A 24375-nucleotide genomic window follows, 5' to 3' on the forward strand; every position below is an offset into this window, starting at 1 on the left:
GTGATTCACAAATAATGTAAATTTACTTATCTGTTGGTATATCTGATGCATGGCTCAAACGGGAAGGTCGCAATACCCTTGCCAATTATTACTCCAAATCAGCCCCACTTATTCAAGATAACCTGGTGGATTAGTTTCCCAGTAATATTTTATAACCTCAAATGTATAAAGCCATTGCTAATTTTCCAAGTTAAAAAGAACCTAATGCTAATTTTCCAACTTGAAAAGAATCATGACTTAGGTATAAGAGTCATGAACAGGTTCAGCTGAATGAGGCTTGCTGAAGTATAGTGTACTACTGAGAGAACTGGGTCCATAAGCTGTCGTAGTTAGCGAACAACGTGGTGCTCAGTCAATCTCTTGAGCTGCAGCTGCCCATCCATTTTTTTTAAAAAAAATGAAACGTTAATAACGTATGTTCTAGGGATGTTGCAAACATGAATGATGACTGCAAACCACTTTGCACAACTTCCCAATTCATAACCCAGTCTAGATGGCTTTTAGTCAAAGGGAAAACAGAAGCAAACCCTCTAAAAGCGTAGTTAAAGTGGACTGCATATTTGTCTGTAGAGGTGTAATAGGTCTGAATGGTAGTACTGTTTGCTAACAGATATAGATTGGGCAAATCCGCAAGTGAATTTTTGCAATGGAGGGAGAGCATTTCACTTGACGTGACCCATACAAAATGCACAAATATTCATGAAGAACAGACTACAGAATTAGCCTTGATGAGTTCTAATTTGTCATTCCACAGGAAACCCAAACTCTGCTATTCGCTACGAGCATCCACAGAATTGTTGCTCTTTATTATACTGTGGGAGTATTATCTCTTTATTATGATTATGATTAAAACAACCCTTCCTGCAATTGAGACTTCTCATTTACTAATATTGTTAAATGAATCTGACAGGTCAGAAAGCCAAGACAAAGCATTTAAAAGGAGGGAAGACCAAGGTGATGTGCCAGCAGAAAGGCCGCCATCATCATCATCATCATCATCGATTGTTAACAATAATACACAGCTCAAAAGGGAAAGTGTAATAAAAGACACCCTTATAAATCAAGTGCCTTCACTCTTCCTTGAGTTAAATTACTTCTCCTTGAAGATAATGAAAAGAGAAGTTTAAATCAAAACAAGCAAAAAGACTGGGGGCTCATCTACACCAAGCTGGATATTCCACTATGAAAGTGGTATGAAAGCGGTATATAGAAGGCAGGAGCCACACTACAGCTTTATAGCGGTATAGAACTGCACTGTAGGATCTACATTATTGCTTTATAATTGTACTGAAGTGCACTGACAACTGTTGGGGCCCATGACACATCTACATCAAGCAGGATATAGCACTATGAAAGTGGTATGAAAGTGGTATATGGTACCGTATTGCTTCGATTCTAAGACGCCATCGATTCTAAGACACAGTCCATTTTTAGAGCTGTTTATTTAGGGAAAAAAGTGTGTCTTAGAATCGAAGAAATACGGTATGTGTTCAATGGGCCCCGACAGTTGTCAGTGCACTTCAATACCGCTATAAAGCAGTAGTGTGGCTCCTACCTTTTATATACTGCTTTCATACCACTTTCATAGTGGAATATCCTGCTTGGTGTACATGAGCCCTGGGAAAAGGCAAGCAACAGAATTCAAATCCCCTGCAGAAAAGACCTTCCCTTTTTTGGAATCTGAATTCAAGCCATCTTATCTCTACAATCTAAAGATCAATCTGAAGAAATGTTCCATATTCTTGTGGAGGCTGGGGCCAACACTATCTCTGACCATTGGCAATGCTGGCTGGGACTGATGGAAATGGTAGTGCAATAACATCTGGAGGGCACCGTATGGGAAGCCTGTTCTGCATTATAGCTCAGCTCATTCACGGAACTTACGATGAATGAACCCTAGATCACTTTGGGCTGAGACAATCTGTGACATTTAAAAATTCCTCTGTGCTAAGGTAGAGGGTGTGAATATGTCAATGCTTTTGTGGGCAATTTCTCACTGAAATACTATACAGCAAGGATCAATAAAATACCACAGAGTAGCCAGTTCTTGGTTTTTGTACATGTTCCATGCATGTCTGTGAATCCAATGGCCCAAAGGCATCAAACTCAATTAATCTGAACTGAGAACTGCATTCAATGAAGCCCTTATTTTGATAAAACATTCTGGGTTAGGGTTGTTAAGTACTCATCCAGAGACTGTGCTTATCCCTTTAAATACAGCAAGGCCCCAAGAGAGGATGAAGCTCTGCGCTTCTTACCCTTGTTTCTCTACCAAACAAGAGCTCTCCACCCATAAGTGTAGTCCTGTATGAAGGAATGTGGCAATAAGCACCGCGTTTTTCTCCTCTTTCAGCACCTTGGAGCAATTAAACATATAGAGAAATCATCTCCCGTGAACTCCAGTCTGGGTCCCTGATTAGCTGCACTATGCTGTGTTCCTGCAGGCTTAATTGTTCAAGAACATCCCCCCACCCCCCACCCCACGATTACTATAAAAAGGCAAACTATCCATTAAACTTTGCAAATCAAAAGGCAATCGGGCATGAGAACTTCAGGATCCAAGGTTAAACTGCAATAAATGCTCAGAGAGAAAAATCATTCATAGAAAGGGGTGAAAGGAATTGAGAAAGTAAGATTCTACAATATGATCCTGATACTATTGATACAAGAAGTAATGCTCTAGGAAGTCCACCTGATGCTGCTCTGCTTGTTCTAAAAATACCAAGCAATGCTGTCATCTTGCTAGAGTGTGCTATCCCATAATTCTGGCATTGGTTGGAACAGCAAGTTTCCAATTATCTTTGCTGAATCACATGAATAGCATAATGGCCCTTAAAACGCATACGGAAAATCTCAAATAACGGATGGCCTATTATTATATTACATTGTTATATTGTATTATATCAGGCATCCACAAATCCACTCTCCAGCTTGCCAGGGACAAATGTCTCTGGTCCTCTGGTGAGCAAGTTGTCCAGCAGCACATAGATCCCCTCTCCAAAGCTCTCCATTGGAGAAGGTAAGAAACATCAGGAGTCCCTTTGAACCAATGAGGGAGACTCCTGCTGATCTTATCTTACCTTTCACTGGCATGCCCCACTGCCAATGAAAGAAGGCTCCGCCTCTCTTCCAAGCCTTCTATGTACATCAAAAGACTCTGGAAAAAGGAGGGGTGAATGCCAGAGAGAAAGGATTAACCTCCCACTCCACCATGCCAAGTTCCTGATGCCAAGTTTTAATGGAATTGTTTTATATGTTATTGTAAAGCGCCTCGATGGCAGAAATGGTGAGGCGACGCTATAAAAATGCTTATAATAATAATAATAATAATAATAATAATAATAATAATAATAATTCAGGGGCCCCACGGCTGCTTTTAATTTTTTTTTTGTCAAAACTGTGGGAGATCCCAATCATGGATCTCTAGCATGAAATGTCCTGTCTGTGAAGGTTTTCCTCTTCTTGCAAAGTGTTCCTTATTATTCCAGAATAACGGGGTCTCATGAAGAGACCAGCCGGATTTGGAGGACACATCACAACAGTGTTGATGAGTTGCAGTGCCCACAGGCACCACGTTGCATATTCAACCCCCACGTGTTATGCAAAGCTGGCAAGCATGGGTTATGTGAGGATTGTTTAACTCAACACAACTCCTGAGCAGGGTTTGTACGTTCAAAATGGTGCCCACATGCACCCTGCACGTGCCATAGCCTCAGTGTAGCTTAAACAAACCATGGTAGGCTGTTGTGTTGTGCAAACAGCCCCACTATGACTTTACCATCAAATCAGATTTCCCCCCTTCTCTCCCCCCACCCCTGCCCCAAACCTGCTTTTGATAACATCTTGCCTGATTAAGAGATTTTGAGATCTTGAAAACTTGCTCATTTTTTGTGATCTTTTGGTTGGCCTAATAAAAGTATTACACTAATATGGGTTTTGGAATTATACTTATGATCAACATTGCTACCTTCCCTTTCTTTTTTCGTTTGTTTTTGAGTCACATGAGACAGTATTGATATCCTTTTTGTGGGATACTGATAAATTTTCTTCCATGGCTGAAAAGTAGTTTGTGGGAGGCAATGTTGACCCAAAAACCCGGTCTGACTCTGAGATAACATCTGATTTGGCTCTCAACTGCCAATTATTCATAAAGTCTCTGTTGTGCTACAGATGACATCTTATATAAGAATATGGTAGTGTGAGGCTTATTACTAGAGATTTACCAGACCAATTTTGCTCATTTTTCTTTTAAATTGAAGCATGAGCAGTATAGATTTGCAGAAAATTTTGATACTTTGAAAAAGTTCAAAGCTCAAGCTTGAATTGCTATGAATTGGTGTTCCTCCATATTAAACAGGCAGGGCAGCCCCTCTGCCCGTGGGATGATGGACAGACCTGCTCAGCCAATCAGTGTGGTGTGAAGGTAGGCCCTGACCCAGTTGTGCAGTTAGGCTGTCATCGCCAGCAGTGGGGGGAGGGACATAAGAAAAGCCATGCTAGATTAGACCAAGGGTCCATCTAGACCAGCAGTCTGTTGGCACAGTGGCTAACCAGCTGTCAACTAGGGACCCACAAGCAGGATATGGTGCAACAGCACCTACCATCTTCCCCAGCAGCTGGTGTATGTAGGCTTACTGCCTGTGATACTGGGGGTAGCACATAGTCATCAGGACTAGTAGCCATGGGTAGCCTTCTCCTCCAGAAATTTATCCAATTCCCCTTTAAAGCCATCCAAATTGGTGGCCATCACTACATCCTGTGGTAGTGAATTCCATAGTTTAACAATCACAAGTGGGAAGAACCATATGGAAACCAGTCTTTTGAAGAGGTTCAATGTGTGAGACTGATTAGTTTCACCATCTGAAGATGAATTGTTATGGTAGTAATCATGCCCAATATGAGAGGCAGGTTCAAAGGTTTGGTGAATATGGTTGGGTGATTAACAAAAGCCATAAATCTACCATGCTTGAATATCTGTATTTCAGAATCCACTCCAAACAGGCTATGTTCCCCATCAGCATGCACTAGGGAAATGATCATGTGTAGAGTTCATGAATAAGACCACTGTACATCTTTAAGATGTAGCTATAGAAATCACCTTACAGAAGAGTGAAATTGAATCAGCTGTTAGTTACTGCTATGATAAATCTTTACCGTATAATTGGAGTGCATAATATACCCCCCCCCCCAAATTTGGTCTGAGATGTTTGTTGTAAAGGCTGTACTTGTCATTTCTAAAAACCATATTTACATATAGCAAAGTACAGTCTACTGAATGCCATCAGACTAAACATTGCTAACCTGCTTTGCCCATTTTCCCCTCCTTTGCATAAATCCTTCAGCCTGGAACCCAACTCTGTGACGACGCTTGCTTAGCACCAGTGAAGTTTCCCACATTCAGAGTGACAACATTCTGGGCTGAGATGAGGGAATCAAAGTTAAAATCCAACCCGTCTGCATCCATGAGTTCGCTGCGGATAATGGACTCCATGTCGCACTCCAAGCTCCCATTGAAAATATCCAGATCCAAATCACTGGGGAATTTATCATGCCCCATGACTGGAAGGCTCACACTGTTGGAATACAAAGAAGAGCCTGAAAGTGAGTCAGAAAGTGATTGCATAGACTGGTTGGCAGGTGACGGTTGCTGGTGTTTTGCCGATCCAATGCTGTTTGTGTCACTTAAGCCCATAGTACCGACGGAATTCGACAAGGCACGACTGCCACTGAGAGAGGAATTCTGGGACTGATGCTGGTGGTGAAGCAGATTCTGGTTGACCAAACTGCCCTGGCTTGGTTGAGCAGCAAATGACATCATTGGATCGTTCCGGAGCATAATATTCCTGCGTACATTTTGGGCAGACACGGCTGTGCTAGCCTGCGACATGAGCGGATCGGATTGAGTCATCATGACGTCACTGTGGCTATGTGAATCTGACGCCAGTAGATCCTGCAGCGTTTGGTTATTGTAGTGCGAAATGGAAGAAAATGTAGCTTGCTTGTTCTCTTGGATGGTTTGCATGGGAGACTGGCGGAGGGAATTCAAAGAGGATGGTCCAAACACAGCATTATTGAAAGTGCTCGAGGGAGAACCAAGACCTGAACCTTTGGAGCCATATGGAAAACTCGAGCTTCTTTGCATGAGTCCCCCTGTGGGTGACTGCTGGGAAGAGGGAAGAGTTATATTGTCCAGAAGGTCATCCATAAGGTTATCTGTCAGGCCATCGTTCAAGTTCATGGTGCCTGCCATATCAGTCAACCTCGGCAGCTCGACATTACAGGGCTTGGCTACTGATGGGGACATACTGGGTGGACTACTGTACAGCATGGGGGAAAGTGGAGCGTCATCATCTTGGACCTCATCCAGCTCAGTACTTGCCAAGATGGGTGACAAGCGGCCACTTATCGTACTGGCATTTGAGTTTGTCCGGGACCGGAAATCTGTCCATGCGTCCAGCTCATCGCTGCTGCGGGAGGTTGGGCTACCTGGCCACTTGGAAATCTGGGAGGGGCTGTCTTCAGTCGTCTCCTGCGCAGCTTGTAGGGCTGCTTTCTTCTTAGCTGCTCTTCCCCGGCTCTTTGTGTACTTGTTGCTGTTGTCCATCGAAACCGCACGTCTCCGTGGTGCTTTCCCACCTTTCCCACCATCTGGGTTGATCATCCACCACGAGCTTTTTCCAGTTCCTTCATTCTGTACCCTGATAAAACGACTATGGAGGGATAAGTTGTGCCTGATCGAGTTCTGCAAGAACCACAAAAAAGAGGGGGGAAAGACAAGAAAAAAAAAGACAACATTTAGATAGGGCCATGTTTCCTTTGTTCAGCTCAACAACAGTCAACATGTAAAAACTGTTAGAAAAAAAACACTGCTTTTCCTTCTTCTACCACAATAATGACAAATGCTATGACTATTCTAGCATTTACTTAGTGCTAACAGCGTGGTACGCATTGTACTGAACACAGAATGAATGTGGCCCGTGCCCATCATGCGTCTCTAGAGGAGCAGGGTTCCCTGGAAAAGAGTGTTCCGCACTGACAGCATGGTACTAAGTGCCTTGCTTATGAGATTCAATATGACTTTCTATACAACTTTACTTTGACTTCTCCCCACCTCCCAAATTCTCTATTCCATCACTAAGGGAGAACTCCCCACTTTCCTTTATGAAATAAAACTTCCCATTAAAATCCTGAGATCGTCTGATGTTTATTGATGTATCAGTACATTGCTAGAAACCAAGATAGTTAACAAAGATATGCTGTGTTTTCAAGCACCTGTATTTAAAAAGCAGTTTTTCAAACAACATATTTCCAAGTCAGTGTGTTCAAGATCAGTGTGTAAAACATGTTTGATCAATGGTCTTCTGCAAACAGCACCAATTGCACTTATTTATCCCATGGTAACCATATTCATTATTTATTTTCCTCCTCTTGCCCTTTCCTTTACTGGCTTGATACTCTGCTACCCAGCGCATTCTGGTACATTTCCAAAGAAGACTGTACTATATGCAGCACAGCCACCTGTTAAGTTACAGAGAACTAGTGAACCTGTAAAAGGCCCAGTAATGTCAAGTTCCAGCCAATGGCCATGAGAAATATAGGATCCACCATAGATGTAATTATAACTGCCTCCGTTAAATGGAAAAAATATACCCATTGCCCAGAAATTCTATGCCTTTTATGTCATGCTAGGGTGGACTGACCTCATGAAAGTAACAATGGGCTACTAGATTAAAAAAAGCCATTTCTATCAACTCTATTGAGAAGTGCCTTACGTTTACACTAGTTGGAAAAAGAGACAGGAAGTGGGGAAGAGAAAGAATTGGCTGTAGATTGAAATATAGCCAAGACAGTGTTTTTGAATTTGATAAATAATGTTATAGAATTTTGAAGGCATGCTGTTCTTGGCAAAACTCCTGTATGATGCTGTATGCTTAACTGTGAAGATAAAGAAGTTTTAAAAACATTGACAAATGTCACTTGTAGCTATGTAGAAAAGACAAATACATGTCTTCTGCCAGCATATTTTGAAAACAGAATGGCAACAGCAGCTCACAAATTGCTTTCTTAAAAAAAAAAAACACTATACCATAGGGATTGTCATTGAAGGTGGATGATTCACACTGGCATCTATACCATTGACATAAAGGGGGCAAACGACATTAAGTAAATGGGAAACATCTGGGGCGTGTGAAGAAATGTAGTCAGTGCTTTTTTCATTAGGTTGTCAGTACATTAAAAAAAAAAGTAGTTTTGTCTGAAGCCAGGTCTATTAAAGAAAAAAAGCCAAACCCAAACCCAAGTTCTTCACGCTTCTATGCACAGCAGACATATATTGGACTATCACTTTAAGAAAACAAAAATCCACACCAGCTGCTTTTCTTTCTTTGTAAGCAAAAATGCACGGCTCCAATAAAAAAGGCTCTGGAGTGTTTTCTTTTTCACTTTGCCAGCTAATGGCTCTGCTTCAGAGCCCTGTGAACACTCTGATGGGTACACAGAGTTTCTATGTGAGTTAGCTTCTCCGTTCACTTAACTGGAGGGATCCGCTCTGAGCCTGCATTCCTCTGTAAGCATAGCACTGTCTCCTTCATTGAAGTGAATGGGCAAGCTATTTGGGGAAGGAGAGCTCCATGTCGGCCCTGGAGCTCCCACACTCACAACAGAATCACAGCATGGTAGAGAGATGGAATACAATCAATCAATCAATCAAATAGATAGGATTTATTTAATGGGGAGGGGGAAGAAAGCAAGAGGAACACATGGTATGCCATTTAAATTAAGTCTCTAAGCAACTAAGTAGGAGTGGATGGAGTCTAGTAATGTAACTAGACATTGGTGAACACATTCAGGGTCTCTTGGTCCTGTTTCTGGCAGGTGTAGGCCTCAGGCTTTGTCACATACACTGGCCAAGGAGCACTGCTGAATAAATGCTGTGGTGTCAAGGAAGAAGGTGGTGGTTCTCTTCTCCACAGTCCTCCCTTTGTACCCCCCGCCTCTCTGTAACCTCTTAAATCTTTCTGAACTCTTTCCAATCTTCAACTCGTCTGTGGATTGCGCCAGAACTCTCCCCCAGTCTCCAACTCTCCTAAGGGTCAAATTTAATATTACTTTTAATAAATATGTTACAGCTATATCTGTTCTTTTTTCTTGCTCAAAAGCAAATGTGGGGGGACCTAATCCAAATCAGGACCACCTCCACTGTGGTTCCAATCTGGATGCTTGCAATTTGCACAGGGAAAAAGAAGCCTCCAACCACTTCAAGTTCCCCCACCGCAAGCAAACAAACTGAAGACGTGTATGGGTGGTTTGACCAGGATTGGGACCATAGAGGGAGGCAAAGGGTTAAAGCACTCCTTGCCTTTTCCCCCTGCTAGAGTTCAGATCCAATGAGAAAAGACTGAAGTTCCCAATCCAGATTAGGTCCCCTGCACTTATTTTTGAGCTAGAAAAAATAACACATATGCTGGTTGCGGAGTGCTGGGAGTTGTAGGGCTTGTTTCTGTCCAAACATGCATATGATTGCGTCCTGAATTATAGAGTATTCCTGCAAATATGACCCTGTTGAATCCACAAGGGTCACTTGTAAATTGTAACAAAGGAGTAGGGGGTCAGGCCTATGCTAAGTAATTTCAATTTCTTACTCCAGTTGATACTACTGTGGATGCTGCAATGAAGTTTCTTTGGGTGATTACTGAATGAAGTTAGTTTACCCAGGACTAACGTATCCCTTGCAGTGTCATTCTTGTCCTGAGCATTTACAGACCATTAGAAACCAGGCTTAGCCAAATTTAATGAATCCCAACAGCCATCTTCTCATCTTAAATCCCTGTTCCCCATTTCAGGGGTTCAGCCACTGTACATCTGCTGCATCCTCCAGGGACCAAACTAGATGTGATGTTAATTGCATGGACGCAATTCACACGCATGTTTTATGTTATGTAAAAGGAACCTGCAGGGAAACCTGAACAACATTGGGCCCATTGTGGGAGGACAAGGACTATCACTTTAAGAAAACAAAACTCCACACCAGCTGCTTTTCTTTCTTTGTAAGCACCAGGTTGCATTATATGACAACCCACTGTGGGTTAATTTACCAGTGAGGAGCTGCTGTGTGTGCCAGCTGTCATTTTGAGTGTGCAAGCCTTGTCCTGAGATTGTCATGTAAACTCAGATGGCTAGGGTTATTTGAGGGTTAAACAAACGGTGGGTTATGCAAATGTTTTTTAACCCTCAGATAAGCCCTGCTGCCCAGGTTTGCATGACAGGCTGGGACTTGTACCATATTCATAATGGTGGGTGGCCCGCCCCACCCTGCCCCACCGCTAGGGTTAATTAACCAGCGATGGGCTGTTGTGTCATTCAAACCATCTCTCTCTTTGCCCCTGCCATGGCTCTGACAAAAAAAATCTCTTCTCTGAAGCTGCTCTTTGTATTTCAAGGGAAGTTCCCATTGGCATTAATGGAGCCTTCCCTTGAAATGCATATAAAAACTTGAGAGTGGCAAGGAGAGAAAGACATACGTGTTCATTGCATTCATACAGTGAACAACATGTCTAGTTTAGCCGTAGAAGATTAGCCCTCTCTTCAACCCCCAGATAAACCCACTTTGAAAAAAGTAGGATTACCTTTCAAGGGACAAGTATCAACGCGCATGAATTATATCTCAATTGTGTTGTTCATTCACAGATTTCCTAAGTAGGGTGGAAGGACCATGGAGGATGTTCTCTCAAGGCTGTTTACACTGTTTCCTGATTTGATCTGGACCACTAATTGCCCTTCCGATTTCAGGATGGCATTGGAAAGCGTTTCATTTGCTTTCTTCTCCTGGAGTTGAGGAAAAATGGGCAAACCCCATCCTGGAAGAATTTCCTTGCTCCTCCTAGCTCAGTGTCTGTTTCAGTCTCTTCCATTCCGTGTTTACCTTATGGAGCTTGCCCATTAATTCAGACACCAGCTGCAAGCGCCTCCACTGGAACACAGAGGCTTTTTTGTCTAGGATCAACATGTGGTATCAATTTATCATTCCCAACAACGCCACAAGAAATCCACTCACTTTAAAAATAAAAAGAGCTGTGTGATTTAATTCTTAAAAGCCACCCCATATATATATATATATACACACACACATACACACACACACACACAGATTAGCAAGATGAGATACAGCTGGTGGATATGGAATCCTTATTACATGACTGTCTGGCTGGGTGAGTTTAGTTCACATTTATATACCAGTTCATTTGCTGTCCCAGAGAAAGCTACTAATGTATAGCACTACATCCAGCTACAGCAATGACCTTTTGTAGATTAAAGCAGGAGTTTATTTTCACGAGAGGGTCATTTGGAAGTGATGAATTATAAGTCAGCAGTACCATCTCACTAGCCTACAAACATTGATCATATTCCATTAGGAGGGCTGTTATCATATTCTAAAGCCTTATGGAATGCTGTACACTCTTATTATTGAAATGTGAATTTGTGGGGGTTAGGGGTAGAGAAGTATGCTTTATATTCGCATCCTGCTTTTACCAGCGATTCCCAGTATTCTCCCATCTAGGTTATTGATTAGGTCTGTACTTGCTTATTTTTACCAGCCCTGCAGCATGAAGGGAATCCCATGTGGTTTACTGGGGTCAAGGTAAAAGCCCTTTTATTTACAAGCTGTGGGTGACTAACCTTCTCCAACCTGCCATCCTACAGATGTATTTGGCTACAACTCCCATCATCCCAGCCAGCATGACCATTGTGGCTGGGGATACTGGGAGTTGTACGACATAACTGGAGGATGCCAGATTGGGGGAAGTTGTGTTAGACACTGGCCGGATTGTCATAGTATGTTAACCTACACTCAGTGATTGAGTGTGGAATATTGTTGAGACGTGGGTTATCGTGTTGTCTGAATGCAGTGCATTTTTTGCAGGATGGCTTGTTAATCATGCAGTGTGGCTTGTTAACAACCCTGAACAACCCAACAACAAATCATGGGTTCTCAAGGTGGTTTGTTTGAGAAAAATAAGCCACACTGCATGTTTAACAAGCCACCCTGTGGAAAACGCTGTCTGTGTTCAGACAGCATGTTAACCCATGGTTCAACAAAAAATTACGGTTCAACAACCCACACTCAACCACTGAGGGTGTTGCTAGACCTACCTGGGAATCCGTGCTGGAGGAGCAGCGAGCCCACGCTACAAGTAGCGCGGGCCGTCACTCCAGACCAGATGTCAGGCATGACAGGCTGCAGGAAAGCCCCGTCAAGTCCTCCATTTTGTTTATTCTTTAAAGGGCTGGGTGCGCAGGAGCGCACCATCAGCAAAGGTAGCTGGGTTTTTTTTTAAAAAAATAAAGGGTTCGCCGCTCCCCCTGCCCCCAATTTCCACCCCCAGCCACAATCCCCCCCGCCCGCCCACGATCTCCCATCCCCCGCAATCTATGATCCCTCCCATCCCCCATGATCTGATTCCCCCCCCATCCCCCTGGCTCCAGTTCCCCCCCCATCTACCCACCCTGCCCTGATAGTTGCAGCACTCCTCTTTTCTCAGCTACTCACGAGTAAATGCGGTAGCTGGGAAAAGCAGCGGGACAGGCTACACGCCCGTGGTCTCGGGCTCAGCTCGAGACCGTGAGAAATACCGGGCCACAACTGGTGCCAGTTATCCTGGACCAAGGGAGGGTTACCCCTGCCTGAACTCAGGATCCCCTGTGCATCATCTGGATGCACAGGGGCTGGGCCGGGGCTTGCACCGGGCTAAACCCTGGTCTAGCAAGGCCCTGAGTGTGGGTATGCGTGTTGTGTGAACCCTATTAATACATCTGTATCTGATCTTTCTTCACAGCAGTGAAGGATGGTATTCCATGGGAGTTTATTCCACTTTATTCTCACTAGAATCCTATGAGGTAGTTTAGGCAGAGAGAGCGAACAAGTGATTGAATCAAGGTCACCGAGTGAGCTTCATGGTTGATGTTGGATTTGAACCTGGGTCTCTCTTGTCCAAATTCAACACTCTATTTGTATACCTCCCTCTCTAAAAAAAATTAAGGGGGAGAGGAGAAGTTATAAAAATAAGAGTGTTGAACCTGGAACAGAAAGGCCCAGAACTCAAATCCCTCGTCCACCATGAAGCTCAATAGCTCCTCCCTCACACCACCTTAGTGCCACCTGCCAAAAGTGAACATACCAGGAAGCAGAAAGGTGGGTGGCAGTAGCAGGGATAGATGGGGATGGGTGGTAGGCAACAGTGAGAACAGACCTTGTATTGGCCACCTGCCGAGTGGGCAATACAATGTCCACTTCTGCTGAGAAGTGCTTGTGGGTGGGATGGGTGAGTGGACTACAGCAGCTATCCTAATTTCCCAAGAACGCCTCTGGGAGCTGATGCAGTGCACATTGGAGACAGGGCCCAGAGGCACTGGAGGTAATGTAGATGGCGGCAGCTGCATCCATCTCGCCCAGCACTTCTTTTCTCAGCATCAGCTGCGGTGGGCCCCAGCATTGCCCGACCATGCACAGTCTGCTGGCACTGGGCCTGGACACCACCTCAAGCTGCTTTCTTAGGTTTTAAGCCTATGTGCTCCATCTTGCATGTCCTGGCCTCAACATTTTAGGTTGTGGAGGTTAACTGTGGCTTCCTTGGTAAGTAAAGGCTGTCTACACATGTTCAACAGCACTTTTATCATTTTACATATTTTAGGATTCAGCCCTGCCCAGAAAACAGATTGTGGGGATAAATCCTAGGGAGTTCTCGCTTAAATTCAGCCCCACTGACAACTTCTTTTCTACCTGAACTTCTGTCAGAAAATCCTTCTATTGTTAACAAACATATTTGGAGACTTATTGTTTTCACTCTGTGAATTTACCTAACATAACCATTTTTTGTCAGGACAAAGATGGTCATACTTAAAATACGTGTGCGTAAAAAAACCCTGTAATGATGTCTATATGCATGGTCTTAAACCTGAAAAAACTGAGTTATCTAAGGAACAAAAGACCCATGTTTATACATGGCACTCAGCTGTTTCTCCATCCCAGGGTGACAATGAAAAACCTCTTGGGCTTTCAGCCCTCTGGATCACAGCCAGTGATTTTCGCTTAGCATTCCAGCCTTTGCACAAAGTTAGTCCAAAAGTACTACAAGTACGCATTTCCGCATTTCCCCCCTCTCCCTGCAGTCCCTTCTTGGTGAGATTTATAAACAATTCAAGTTGGGAAATCATTTGATGAAAACCACCTGAAAAACAGCCTACGCATGGCAAATGCTCCATGTGGTGGTGATCATCCTACTGCCGGGACTGTCTCCATGCTCTTGCCCAGGAATGCCTGGTAGTCATGTGAAGAATCTCCTTGTAATGGGGGCAGTCCTCTACATTTAACAGCTATCATGGGAAATAGCTGCCACATGGCAGCTACTTCAAGCAGCCTCCACGTAGTGGCTGCAACCCACGGGTAGGCAACTAGGTGCCCTCCAGATGTTTTAGACTATAACTCCCATAAGCCCCAGCCTGCGCGGCTAATCATCAGGGATTATGGGAGTTGTCATCCAAAATATCTGGACCCTGCCATAACCTGTTGATCCAGACAAGGTGGTTTTGATGTGGCCAATTACTGAAAGTAATTTTAGGCCTAGAAAATGGTATGTTATAAAAGTTGTTTCACTGCCTATTTTAAAAGGAGTAGTACTGAGGGATTATGAGCTTTGCTTTGGTTTCCTGGTTTTTATTCAGTGTCAGCTATAACCATCTTTTAAATGTCGTGGCACTGTTTTACAGGCAGTTGTGCATGATTACTGCTTAAGTGGCAATGATGGGTTCATTATCTGTTATTCAAGCTCTGATCCAGGAAAAGAGTTCTGTGTGTGCAACCAGTACTTTATGCCTGCAGCCAATACAGATAAATATGCACAATACCAGAGAAGGGATATAGCTCAGTGGTGGAGCATACACTTTGCATGCACACAATCCCAAGTACAATTTCCACATAGGACTAGAGAAGACACCTGTCTGAAATCCCAGAGAGCAGGGTTGGAAAACGTTAGGCCCTCCAGCTTTTTCAACCTACAAGTCCCATCATCCATCACCACTGGCTATGCTGGCTAGGACTGATGGGAGTTGTAGTCCAAAACATCTGGAGGGACCCAGGTTGTGAGACCTGATCTACACTGAACAGCAAAAGGGATAGGAGACACTCAACACCTTGACCACTGGCCATGTTGGCTAGGGCTGAAGGGACCTGTAGTCAAAAATACCTGGAAGGACCCAGGTTGGAGAAAGCAGTACTGAGCTAGATGGACCCATGGCTTGACTCAGTACGAGACCCTTCCCATACACTGAGATCCTCTGAGGATGCCCTCAGTGGGCCCCTGCTGAATGTGCCTGCTTTTGGAAGTACTGCAAGAGGCTGTAAACGGAGGAGCTGCCTGGTGAAGGGTGTGTGTGCTCCAGTTGTGCAACTTCCTGCCCCAGGAGACTTGCCTAGCTAGCTTTCTCTTATCTTCAGAATAAGTAAATAAACAAATGGTCAGGATGGGTTCTTTTTCAGAGAGCACTTGAACTTTAAGTTTAATTCAGAATCAGTTTTAGCTGAACTTCACTGTTTTTAAGACTGCTGCCTTGGAACTTTTCAAAGGTCTTTTGCATCGTTATTTTACTGATTTTAATGTAATTGTTGCTAGTTTTTTTATTGGACGGTAACAATGATGATGATCATGATGATGATTGAAAACTACTTTTGAAGTTTGAGATGTGGTTTAGAATTCAAATGAATGAATGAATGTACTTCTGTATCTGAATCCTGATCTGTCCCTCATTGAAGTGGTTGGATCAGAGTTTAGTTGCAGATGATATTCATCATCTTTAGTTGCATACAGGACAACTACCTGCACATGGAACTAATTGTGTACAACTACAACTGATTCAGAGCTAGAATATCTGAGACCGTCTCTCTCTCTCTCTCTCTCTCTCTCTCTCTCTCTCTCTCTCTCTCTCTCTCTCTCTCTCTCTCCTATGACATTTTAAACTGCTACAGTAAACAAACCCACCCTGGCTGAAAATATAGCATCTGGGAATTGGCTGAACACATCAGACTTTCAGTTAGCAACACCATTTCCAGTTATCCTATAGACAGCCTTCCACTGACCACAGGAGACTTCTAATAAGTAACATTTGTTTTGCGTGCAGAGAGCCTGCTGCTTGCAGTTTACTTTTTCCCCACTGGAATGGAGGGGGTGAATACAGGGAGAAACGTCACTGTCGATAATCCAAATGCTGCAATTTTCAAAAGTTTGACCGAGAAGGGGTGGGGGAGTCTAAGGATTAAACAGGGGGGAAATCAGGCCCAACCGCTCATTCTGAGGAAACATGCCAATTGTGCTCCGTTTATGAGGAACTTCACGAAGAGAGATGGCAACGGTTAAATGGCTGTGTGGCGTTTATTTTTCAAATTTAGAAACTGTCTCAGTAGCTTCTTGCCCAGCTGTATTTGTTCTTGGAAAACTACAGAGAACATTCCATTCCACTCCGCAAACCTGCACTTCCGGCACACATTGGACATTGGAAGCGGCTCTCACAGACACATTCCCCACCCCCACCCCCTGGCCCGTACACTGCCTTTTGACCAAGAGCACCAACAATTCCTGTTAGCACTAGGCTGCATGTGCACATCTGTGATTCCAGTACGAACGCCTGTGGATGTTCCAGCACACGTACAGCGCTTCTGTCATGCAGCTTCTTCTTGTACTGTAGCATCAGTGACTGCCCTATATACACAGCCCTGCAAGGAACCCTCCCTAGTATTGCAGGGAATGAGGAAGCCCTTGAGCACACAGGAGCTTCATGTGTGGTTTAGTGGCTAAAGTGTTGGACTGGGAGTTAGGAGATCCGGGTTCTAGTCCCTACTCGGCCATGGAAGCTCACTGGGTGACTTTGGGCCAGTCACAGACTCTCAGCCCAACCTACTTTACAGGGTTGTTGTTGTGAGGATAAAAAGGAGAGGAGGAGGATTATGTATGCCGCCTTCAGTTCCATGGAGGAAAAAAGGCAGGATATAAATGCAATAAATAAATAAATAAATAAATAAATAAATATCTTGAGGGCCACAGTTTTCCCAACCCTACCCTCAAGATGTCATGATTAGACCTTCGTGTGGAACATTTTAAAGCTGCAAAGGAAAACGTGGTCATCCATTCCCATGCTAGGTGGAATGGCAAGCAGAGTGATAGGTGTTGTGGAGCCCTGTTCTTTAGTCTCAACAAAACTTTAGTGAACTTTGACATCTTCTGTTGTTAAACTGGTCCCCTTTACATGACACAGGGAACTGCTTTTCTGTGGGTCCCTCTGATGGCATCCCTGGAATATGTTTAAACACCTGTGACCACAGAGTGATAATGGGCCACATTTCACAGCTCCCCCAGCATCAGACCAGCTTGCTTTTTAAAGAAGCATCTCATAGAGCAGAGTTGCTTCAGTTGTGAGAAGGGAATGGGCAGTCTAGCTGTGGAGTATAATAAAGCAGGAGCAATGCATTAACTGGATATATAAATTGATACAACTATGGAAATTACAGTAAAGGGCTGTGTGTTAAAAATGAAAAGTACAGCAATTAAATGTTAAAACGTTCACCACAGCTAAAAGTATCCTCACTGTTAGTTCTCTGGATGAGTTCACTTGTTCTACATGTCCACACACAATGTTTATATAGAGAAGCTCATAGCCCACTTTTCCCTAGCGATAATGCTCAGGTTCACCAAAGCAATATCGGAATATCCCACATTCCCCCTTCAATGTTTGTCCCACCAGTTCCCACATTCCCCCTTTAATGTTTGTCCCTTTCAAGCCCTCAATGTTAGTTTTATGTGAAAGATTACAAGGGTGAGTCAGTGCTAGCTCTCCTGTTATGAAATCTACCCATTTTATTGAGTTCAGTAAGCTTTGGAAATTGTGACTAAACTAGCTACTCCGTAACAGGAAATGCTTATATTAGCGGGAAGGGAACAAACACTAAAACTAATCAAATCAGTGTGACAGCAAAATTTCAAAGAGCCTGATCCTGAATTTTCCTCTTGTTCATGTGCTGCATCAGCCATATCAGTGTGAGCTATTTTATACATAGCTACACATTGGGTCTTGTAATGTGATGACAGCACAGGAACAGGCTTTTCCTAAGAATCTAACAGCAAAACAGCTGAAAATACTGTGTTTCTCCATGGATATGAGACTGCTTTACACATTTAAAGCAACATGTTTTATTGGTTTTCACAATAAAAATGCTTCAAAGGACCCTCCCAAAGACAGCATGTGGGAAGAGTGGGTGTAAGGCAGTCTTCCTGGTGCCCACCCTCGTGCCTCCAGATGACCATGCAGGCTTGGGATGATGGGAATTGTAGTCAAACACATCTGAATGATGGCAGGTTGGGGAAACATAGGGTAAGGCATCCTTCCCCAACATGGAGCCCTCCAGATGTGTTGGATTGCAACTCCCAGAATTCGCCAGTCATAACTGCTGTAAGAAATGATTGCCTTATTGAAGTGCTGGGTACTTCCCGATCCCCTGTCCCCAAACAGCTATTAGCCCCTTAAATCCCTTTATACACTTTAGCATTCTGCCACTTCATTTTCCTGTATATGTATTCCAGCCTTCCCCAATCTGCTGCCTTCTAGATGTGTTGGACTAAAACACTCAGCATCCCAAGCAAGCATGGTCAATAGCACCATGAAGGTTGGTGTAAACCAGGGCTAGGCAACCTGGTGCCCTCCAAGATGTTCTGGATTACAACTCCCATTATCACTAACTATTGGCTACGTTGCCTGGAGCTTGTGGGAGTTGTAGTCCCAAATGTCTGGAGGTCACCAGGTTGCCTAGTTCAATCGTGCTTACTCCCAAGAAAGGGTGCATAGAACTGGTTATGATTAATCTCAGAGGCATTGGTATCAAATAGTGAATTGGGATTGCCCAGCTGGGAATCAGAGGGGCTGTTCACACAACACACTAACCCAAACTTAGTGGTTGAGTGTAGGTTGTTGTTGAACCATGGGTTAGTGTGTTGTCTGAACCCAGGACATTTTCCACAGGGTAGCTTGTTAACCACCCTGAACAACCCAAGAACAAAGCAAGATGGCTTTTTCAAGAAAAATAACCCAGATTGCATGGTTAAAAAGCCACCTTGTGGGGAATGTCCTGGGTTCTAACTCACAGTTCAACAAATAACCCATGGCTCAACAATAACCCACACTCAAGATTAGATGGTTGCGTGAACCCAGTCCATGTAAGCAAAATGTTACATGTGTCACCCTAAACTTCAGGGACTCAAAGCCTGCATAGGGTGTCCCTCCCTTGCGCCTTTAAGCAAGGCCCTCCCAATCTCTCCTGACATATTTTTATCAGTGTTCCCAAATAATGAGTAAGGCTACAGGAGCAGATTGCAGAGGCCTTCTGACTGAGCTTTTCATCATACTGTGAAAAAAGTGATCAAGACAATGGATACAACAATGGATACATTACAGTTGATACAACAGGGAAGATGGCTTCCAAGTTAGGAAAAGGAAAGTAAGTGGATCTAAAGCAAAACCAAAATTCCATATGGGATCCCTTAGAAACCTTTTCAGAACCACTAATTAATAAAAAGGTAATCTGTCTATTTTTCGTACTCATGATGGAGACAAGGAAAAATGTGATTTGTACTGGTGTATGAAGGATATTTTCCTGCACAATCTGCATGTGGGTTGGGTGGACTCCATCCAGAATTTGTGGGGATAGGGTGTCTAAGCTGAGACTTGGCACTCTCTGGTGGTGGGACATGTGGGAATTTGCTATATCAGAATAGGGGCGGTGACTGCTCTGGCACCTTTTGGTGATTGGCATGTCCGGAGTTCTGCTCCTCGCAAGTTTTATGGCTCCCGTGCCAGGATTTGGTATGCCTTTGGAGATCCTCCTGCCTCATCTACTCAGAGTTCTACGGTTTTGAGTGGGGCTGATGTGGGGTGGTCTTCCCAAACTTTCAAAGTGTTGTATAAGAGAGGGGCCAGGTTTACCTGACTCCTGGCTTATGAGAGTGGCTTGCCCATAATGCCAGGCAAGTTGCCTGAAGTAAGGGCATATAGATTCCCACACTTTTCACACGCAGATCCAGGAGGGGTTGAATATCCCTTATTGTTTAAATAAAGAGGCCCTAGCTTATCCCAAACTCTGTCTTCCGTGTCTTTATTCTATGCTTCCTTCTCCACTCACAATATTGTAGAACAACCAGGTTTTCACAGGTCTGTACAGGCCCTTCAACGATTTGCATGACATAATAGTCCTTCTAGCCAGAGGCTTTAGGCCACCTTCTGGATTGCCTTGGATCTTTCTATTATGAATACTAATCTGAAACAGGAACCCCTGTTCCATGCTATTTAAAACATGTAATTAGTTTATCATTGCACAGAGCAGATAATCTGATTTTTTTAAAACCACCTGGAATTTCAAATATGATACATTCCAGTTGACAACAGACAAAACAATAGTTTGTATCCCTCTGTAAGGGAAAAAATTTCTAGCATTTGTTCCCCCCCCCCTCTGCCTTTTTATTATGGTTCTTTTGCATATTGTGAAACGTTTGTTTTACAGAAATTACCGAGTGGAAAATGTCCTCATCTAAAATTCAAACTTTATGTTAGAACAAACAAAGTGCCAATTGTTTTTAACTTGATCTTCATTATGTTTTCAATTTTTCAAACTTTCTAATTATACCACACAAACATCTGCCCACAATTAACAGTTATTAATATTTGGAAGCATCAAATGGTAAAGATGGCAACATACAACTTAATATAGGCACAATCCTATGTATGTTTAGACAGAAAAAGTCCTATAACTCCCAGCATGCCCAGCCAGCATAGGAGTGGCTAAATATGCATGGGCATGCGCCGGGAAGAGTCTTCCTTTGATCTATTTATCCCCCTACTCCTAATCCCAAATCAGTTGATTTTCCTGATATATTCTCTCTCGGACTTTTGTTGCAAAGTTCTGAATTAGGTCCATAGCTTCTAGCAATACAAGAATCTTTTCAAGAAACTGGCCAAAATTATTCAAAGAACAGAAGGACTATCACATAGAAGGGGACAAAGGCTCGTTTTCTTCTGCCCCCAAGGGCAGAACTAAATTTAATGGGCTTAAGTTACAGGGAGGGCTCATTTCAGTGGAACACTAGTAGAAATTTCTTGATGGCAGAAAATGGATGGTGGTGGTCTCTCCCTCAGTGGACGTTTTAGGCTGCACAGCCTCTAATGCTTCTACTAATACTATGCTTCTATCCAGGCATGCTAATGCCGGAATACATACGTTATTCTGAGTAGGCTCGCATTTACAGCAAAAACTACCATTTATGAAATAATGCTGGGGAAGTGTCAATGAGAGGTAAGGAACTGCTTAGTCACTGAATTATTTAGATTTAATGCCTATTGTATCGCTAAAGCAGAGGTGTATAAACCTTTTGGCTCTGAGTCTCACATCAAACTTTTCCTTTATTTCCTCTTGCTTTCCATTATTTCCTTTTAGATGTGTATTTCAATCTCTATCCCACCACCTCCAGTAAGAAGCTCCCATATCAACCAACTTTACTTCACCACATTTTGCTGACTTCACCAACAGCAAAAGCAATCCGAACTGCACTCAGAGGGCAAAGGGTCATAGAGCCAGTGTGGTGTAGTGGTTGGACCGTTGGACTGGGACTCGGGAGGCCCAGATTTCTAGTCCCCATTCGGTCACCAGATGACTTTGGGCCAGTCACAGACTCTCAGCCCAACCTACCTCACAGGGTTGTTGTTGTGAGGATAAAATGGAGACGAGGAGGAGGGTTATGTACACTCCCTTGGGTTCCTTGGAGGAAAAAATGCGGAATATACATGAAAAAAAAAAAGTAAAAATAAGGTCCTCTGTGAGTAGCTGCCAGAGTAACTCCTAGGAGATACACAAAGTACCTTCAGGAAAAATGTAGCTTTTTTATTTATTAGATGAGGTCCAAATGCTAAAGAATTATATTGTGAGGCAAAATCACCTTGAATTGCAGTTGAACTGGAAGGACCAGAACGGAAGGTGGTGTGATGAATAATTATTACAAGGACATCCCCCTTCCCCCCTTCCATCCAGATAATGGGGTGGTGGTGGTGGTGGTAACACATGACCCCCTTCATGCATAAAATGAATGTTTGGAGGGGGGTCTGCATGGAATAACCCTGCCCTGGGCATTTGCATTAAACATACTATGGTCGCCTTTACTTGCACAGCTTTCACCTGGGAAGAAAAACCAGATTGTGTAAGCTTTTAGGATTCAAGAGTATTTACAAAAGGAAGGGAGGAAGAAAAGGGGCTACTGTTACTCAGAATCTGCCAGGAAGGCCCTGTGGTTCAAAATCCAAAGGTCTTGCAGGAAGGATCATCTGCACACTTATTATAGAAACTAATTATAGAAACTAATTCCAAGTAGATATCTTTTTTGGCATTACGCTGTGGGTTTCATGAATTTCTACATATCTCGCAGGGAACAACTTATTTCACTTCACGGTCGGGGTGTAGCTGCATGTCAAATAGCTGTAAATACGGGATTGCTGACCATGCGCCAACATAATCTATACTGTGAGAAAGAATCATTGACAATTAGAATGCCGTAAAATGGCTCAGCAGTACAGCTTCCCTCGCCCTGTGTGGCATCTTGGCTGGTGAACACAAAGATCTTTCTTTAGCTCCCTGCCCTCTGAATCAGGACGTTATTTTAATTTGATAGGATGCTGGTTGTGGTAACACATGACAAAAAACAGAGCTACCGTAGGGCAACAGGATCATTTCTCAGTCTTGCTGTGATAAAGCACAGCAGCTCTGCTCAAAGGAAACACAGAGCTGGAGTTTGCATATTTGGATTACAACTGTGGCAAAAAGTGAGTGAGTGTGTGTGTGTGTGTGTGTGTGTGTGTGTGTGTGTTAATGGCAGGCAACAAGGGGGGAAACAGTAAGTAATCCATTACTTTCTTTCAAATGCACACAGACTAGCTGACCTGCCAAAAAGGCTAAAATTATTTTTGATTCATGCACTCCCAAAAGTACACAGTGGTTATTGAGAAGCTAAAATAGAATAAAATAAAATGTTAAAAAGTCATAAGCTGGGAAGTGCTTCCAGGATCCCTTTAGCACCAGAGTTCAGCAAACTTCTAAAGGCTGCTATGCCTTTTCCCAAAGTTAAAACTTCTCTCTTATACCCCAAAAATTTTGGGGGGGGAATGTGTAAGAGCCCACCTCTGTTTCTATGCAAATCATTGTTGTAGTGATTTGCCATACTCAGAAAGTACATAGGAACCTGCCTCCTACTGAGTCCGATCATTGGCCCATGTAGCTCAGTATTGTCTACACTGATGGGCAGCAGGTCTTCAAGATTTCAGACAAAAGTCTTTCTCTTCCCTGACTGGAGATGCCAGGGTTTGAACTGGGACCTTCTGACTGCAAACCATGAACTTTACCACTGGGCTACATCCCCTTGCTAAAATCTCTGCATTGGAAGTGAACAATTCAGTCACACCTGATGCAGAGATATGGCCCAATGGCAGCATATTGGAAGCGTGGTAAATCATGCAGGGACAGAGAAGATAGCCTCCTTTCTGTATGTGGATTCTTTGGCCTCACAGAGCTGCAAGGGATCGCAGAGGTCACATAGCCCAACCATTTGCAGGAAATTCACTGCTACAGCATCCTTGATAGGCAGCCATCCAGCCTCTGTTTAAAAATGTCTAACAAAGGAGAGTCCACCACCTTCCAAGGCAGTCTCTGGCAAACAGCTTGTACCATCAGGACGTTCATCCTAACGTTTAGTCGAAACCCCCTTTCCTGCAACTTGAAACCAATGATTCGGGTCCTACCTTCTGGAGCAACCCTCATCTATGCTCCATCATCTTTGTCACAACCCCTCAAATATTTGAAGATGGGTATCATATTGCCTATTAATTGTCTCTTCTCTGAGCTAAACATACCCAGTTCCTTTCCTCATAAGACTTGGGCCATAGCTAGACCTAAGGTTTATCCCTGGATCGTCCAGGGGTCAAACCTGTTCATCTAGGTGACACACAGGAGATCCAGGGCTCAAGCAGGGGCGAAACCTGGATGACCCCAGGATAAACCTTAGGTCTAGCTGTGGCCTTGGTCTCCAGGCATCCTGCCATTTTTGTCGCCCTCCTCTGAAGATGTTTCAGTTTGTCGATATCCTTCTTAAATGGAAACTTAATTCTTTCTTCTTCTTCTTTTTAAGAAACTCTTTTAATTCTTGTGGCACACCAGTTCTATTGCAGCACAGAGTTTGGGAATCACTGATTTAACCCAACACACTAACTGGGCAGACGGAAATGAATTTGTTTCACCAAAACAGC

General features: G+C 43.5%; 1 protein-coding gene across 1 annotated transcript in view; it reads right to left on the reverse strand.

The window, feature by feature from the left end:
• FOXO3 (forkhead box O3) overlaps positions 1-24375 on the reverse strand; it is a 125961-nt gene that overhangs the window by 7764 nt on the left and 93822 nt on the right. Inside the window, exon 2 of the mRNA XM_063124810.1 lies at positions 5302-6742. Within this exon, the coding sequence (XP_062980880.1) occupies positions 5339-6742 (1404 nt within the window). The 3' untranslated portion in view covers positions 5302-5338. The remainder of the gene's footprint in view (positions 1-5301; positions 6743-24375) is intronic.

The sequence above is a fragment of the Elgaria multicarinata genome, chromosome 4 (assembly GCF_023053635.1).
Source record: "Elgaria multicarinata webbii isolate HBS135686 ecotype San Diego chromosome 4, rElgMul1.1.pri, whole genome shotgun sequence".
Taxonomy (NCBI): domain Eukaryota; kingdom Metazoa; phylum Chordata; class Lepidosauria; order Squamata; family Anguidae; genus Elgaria; species Elgaria multicarinata.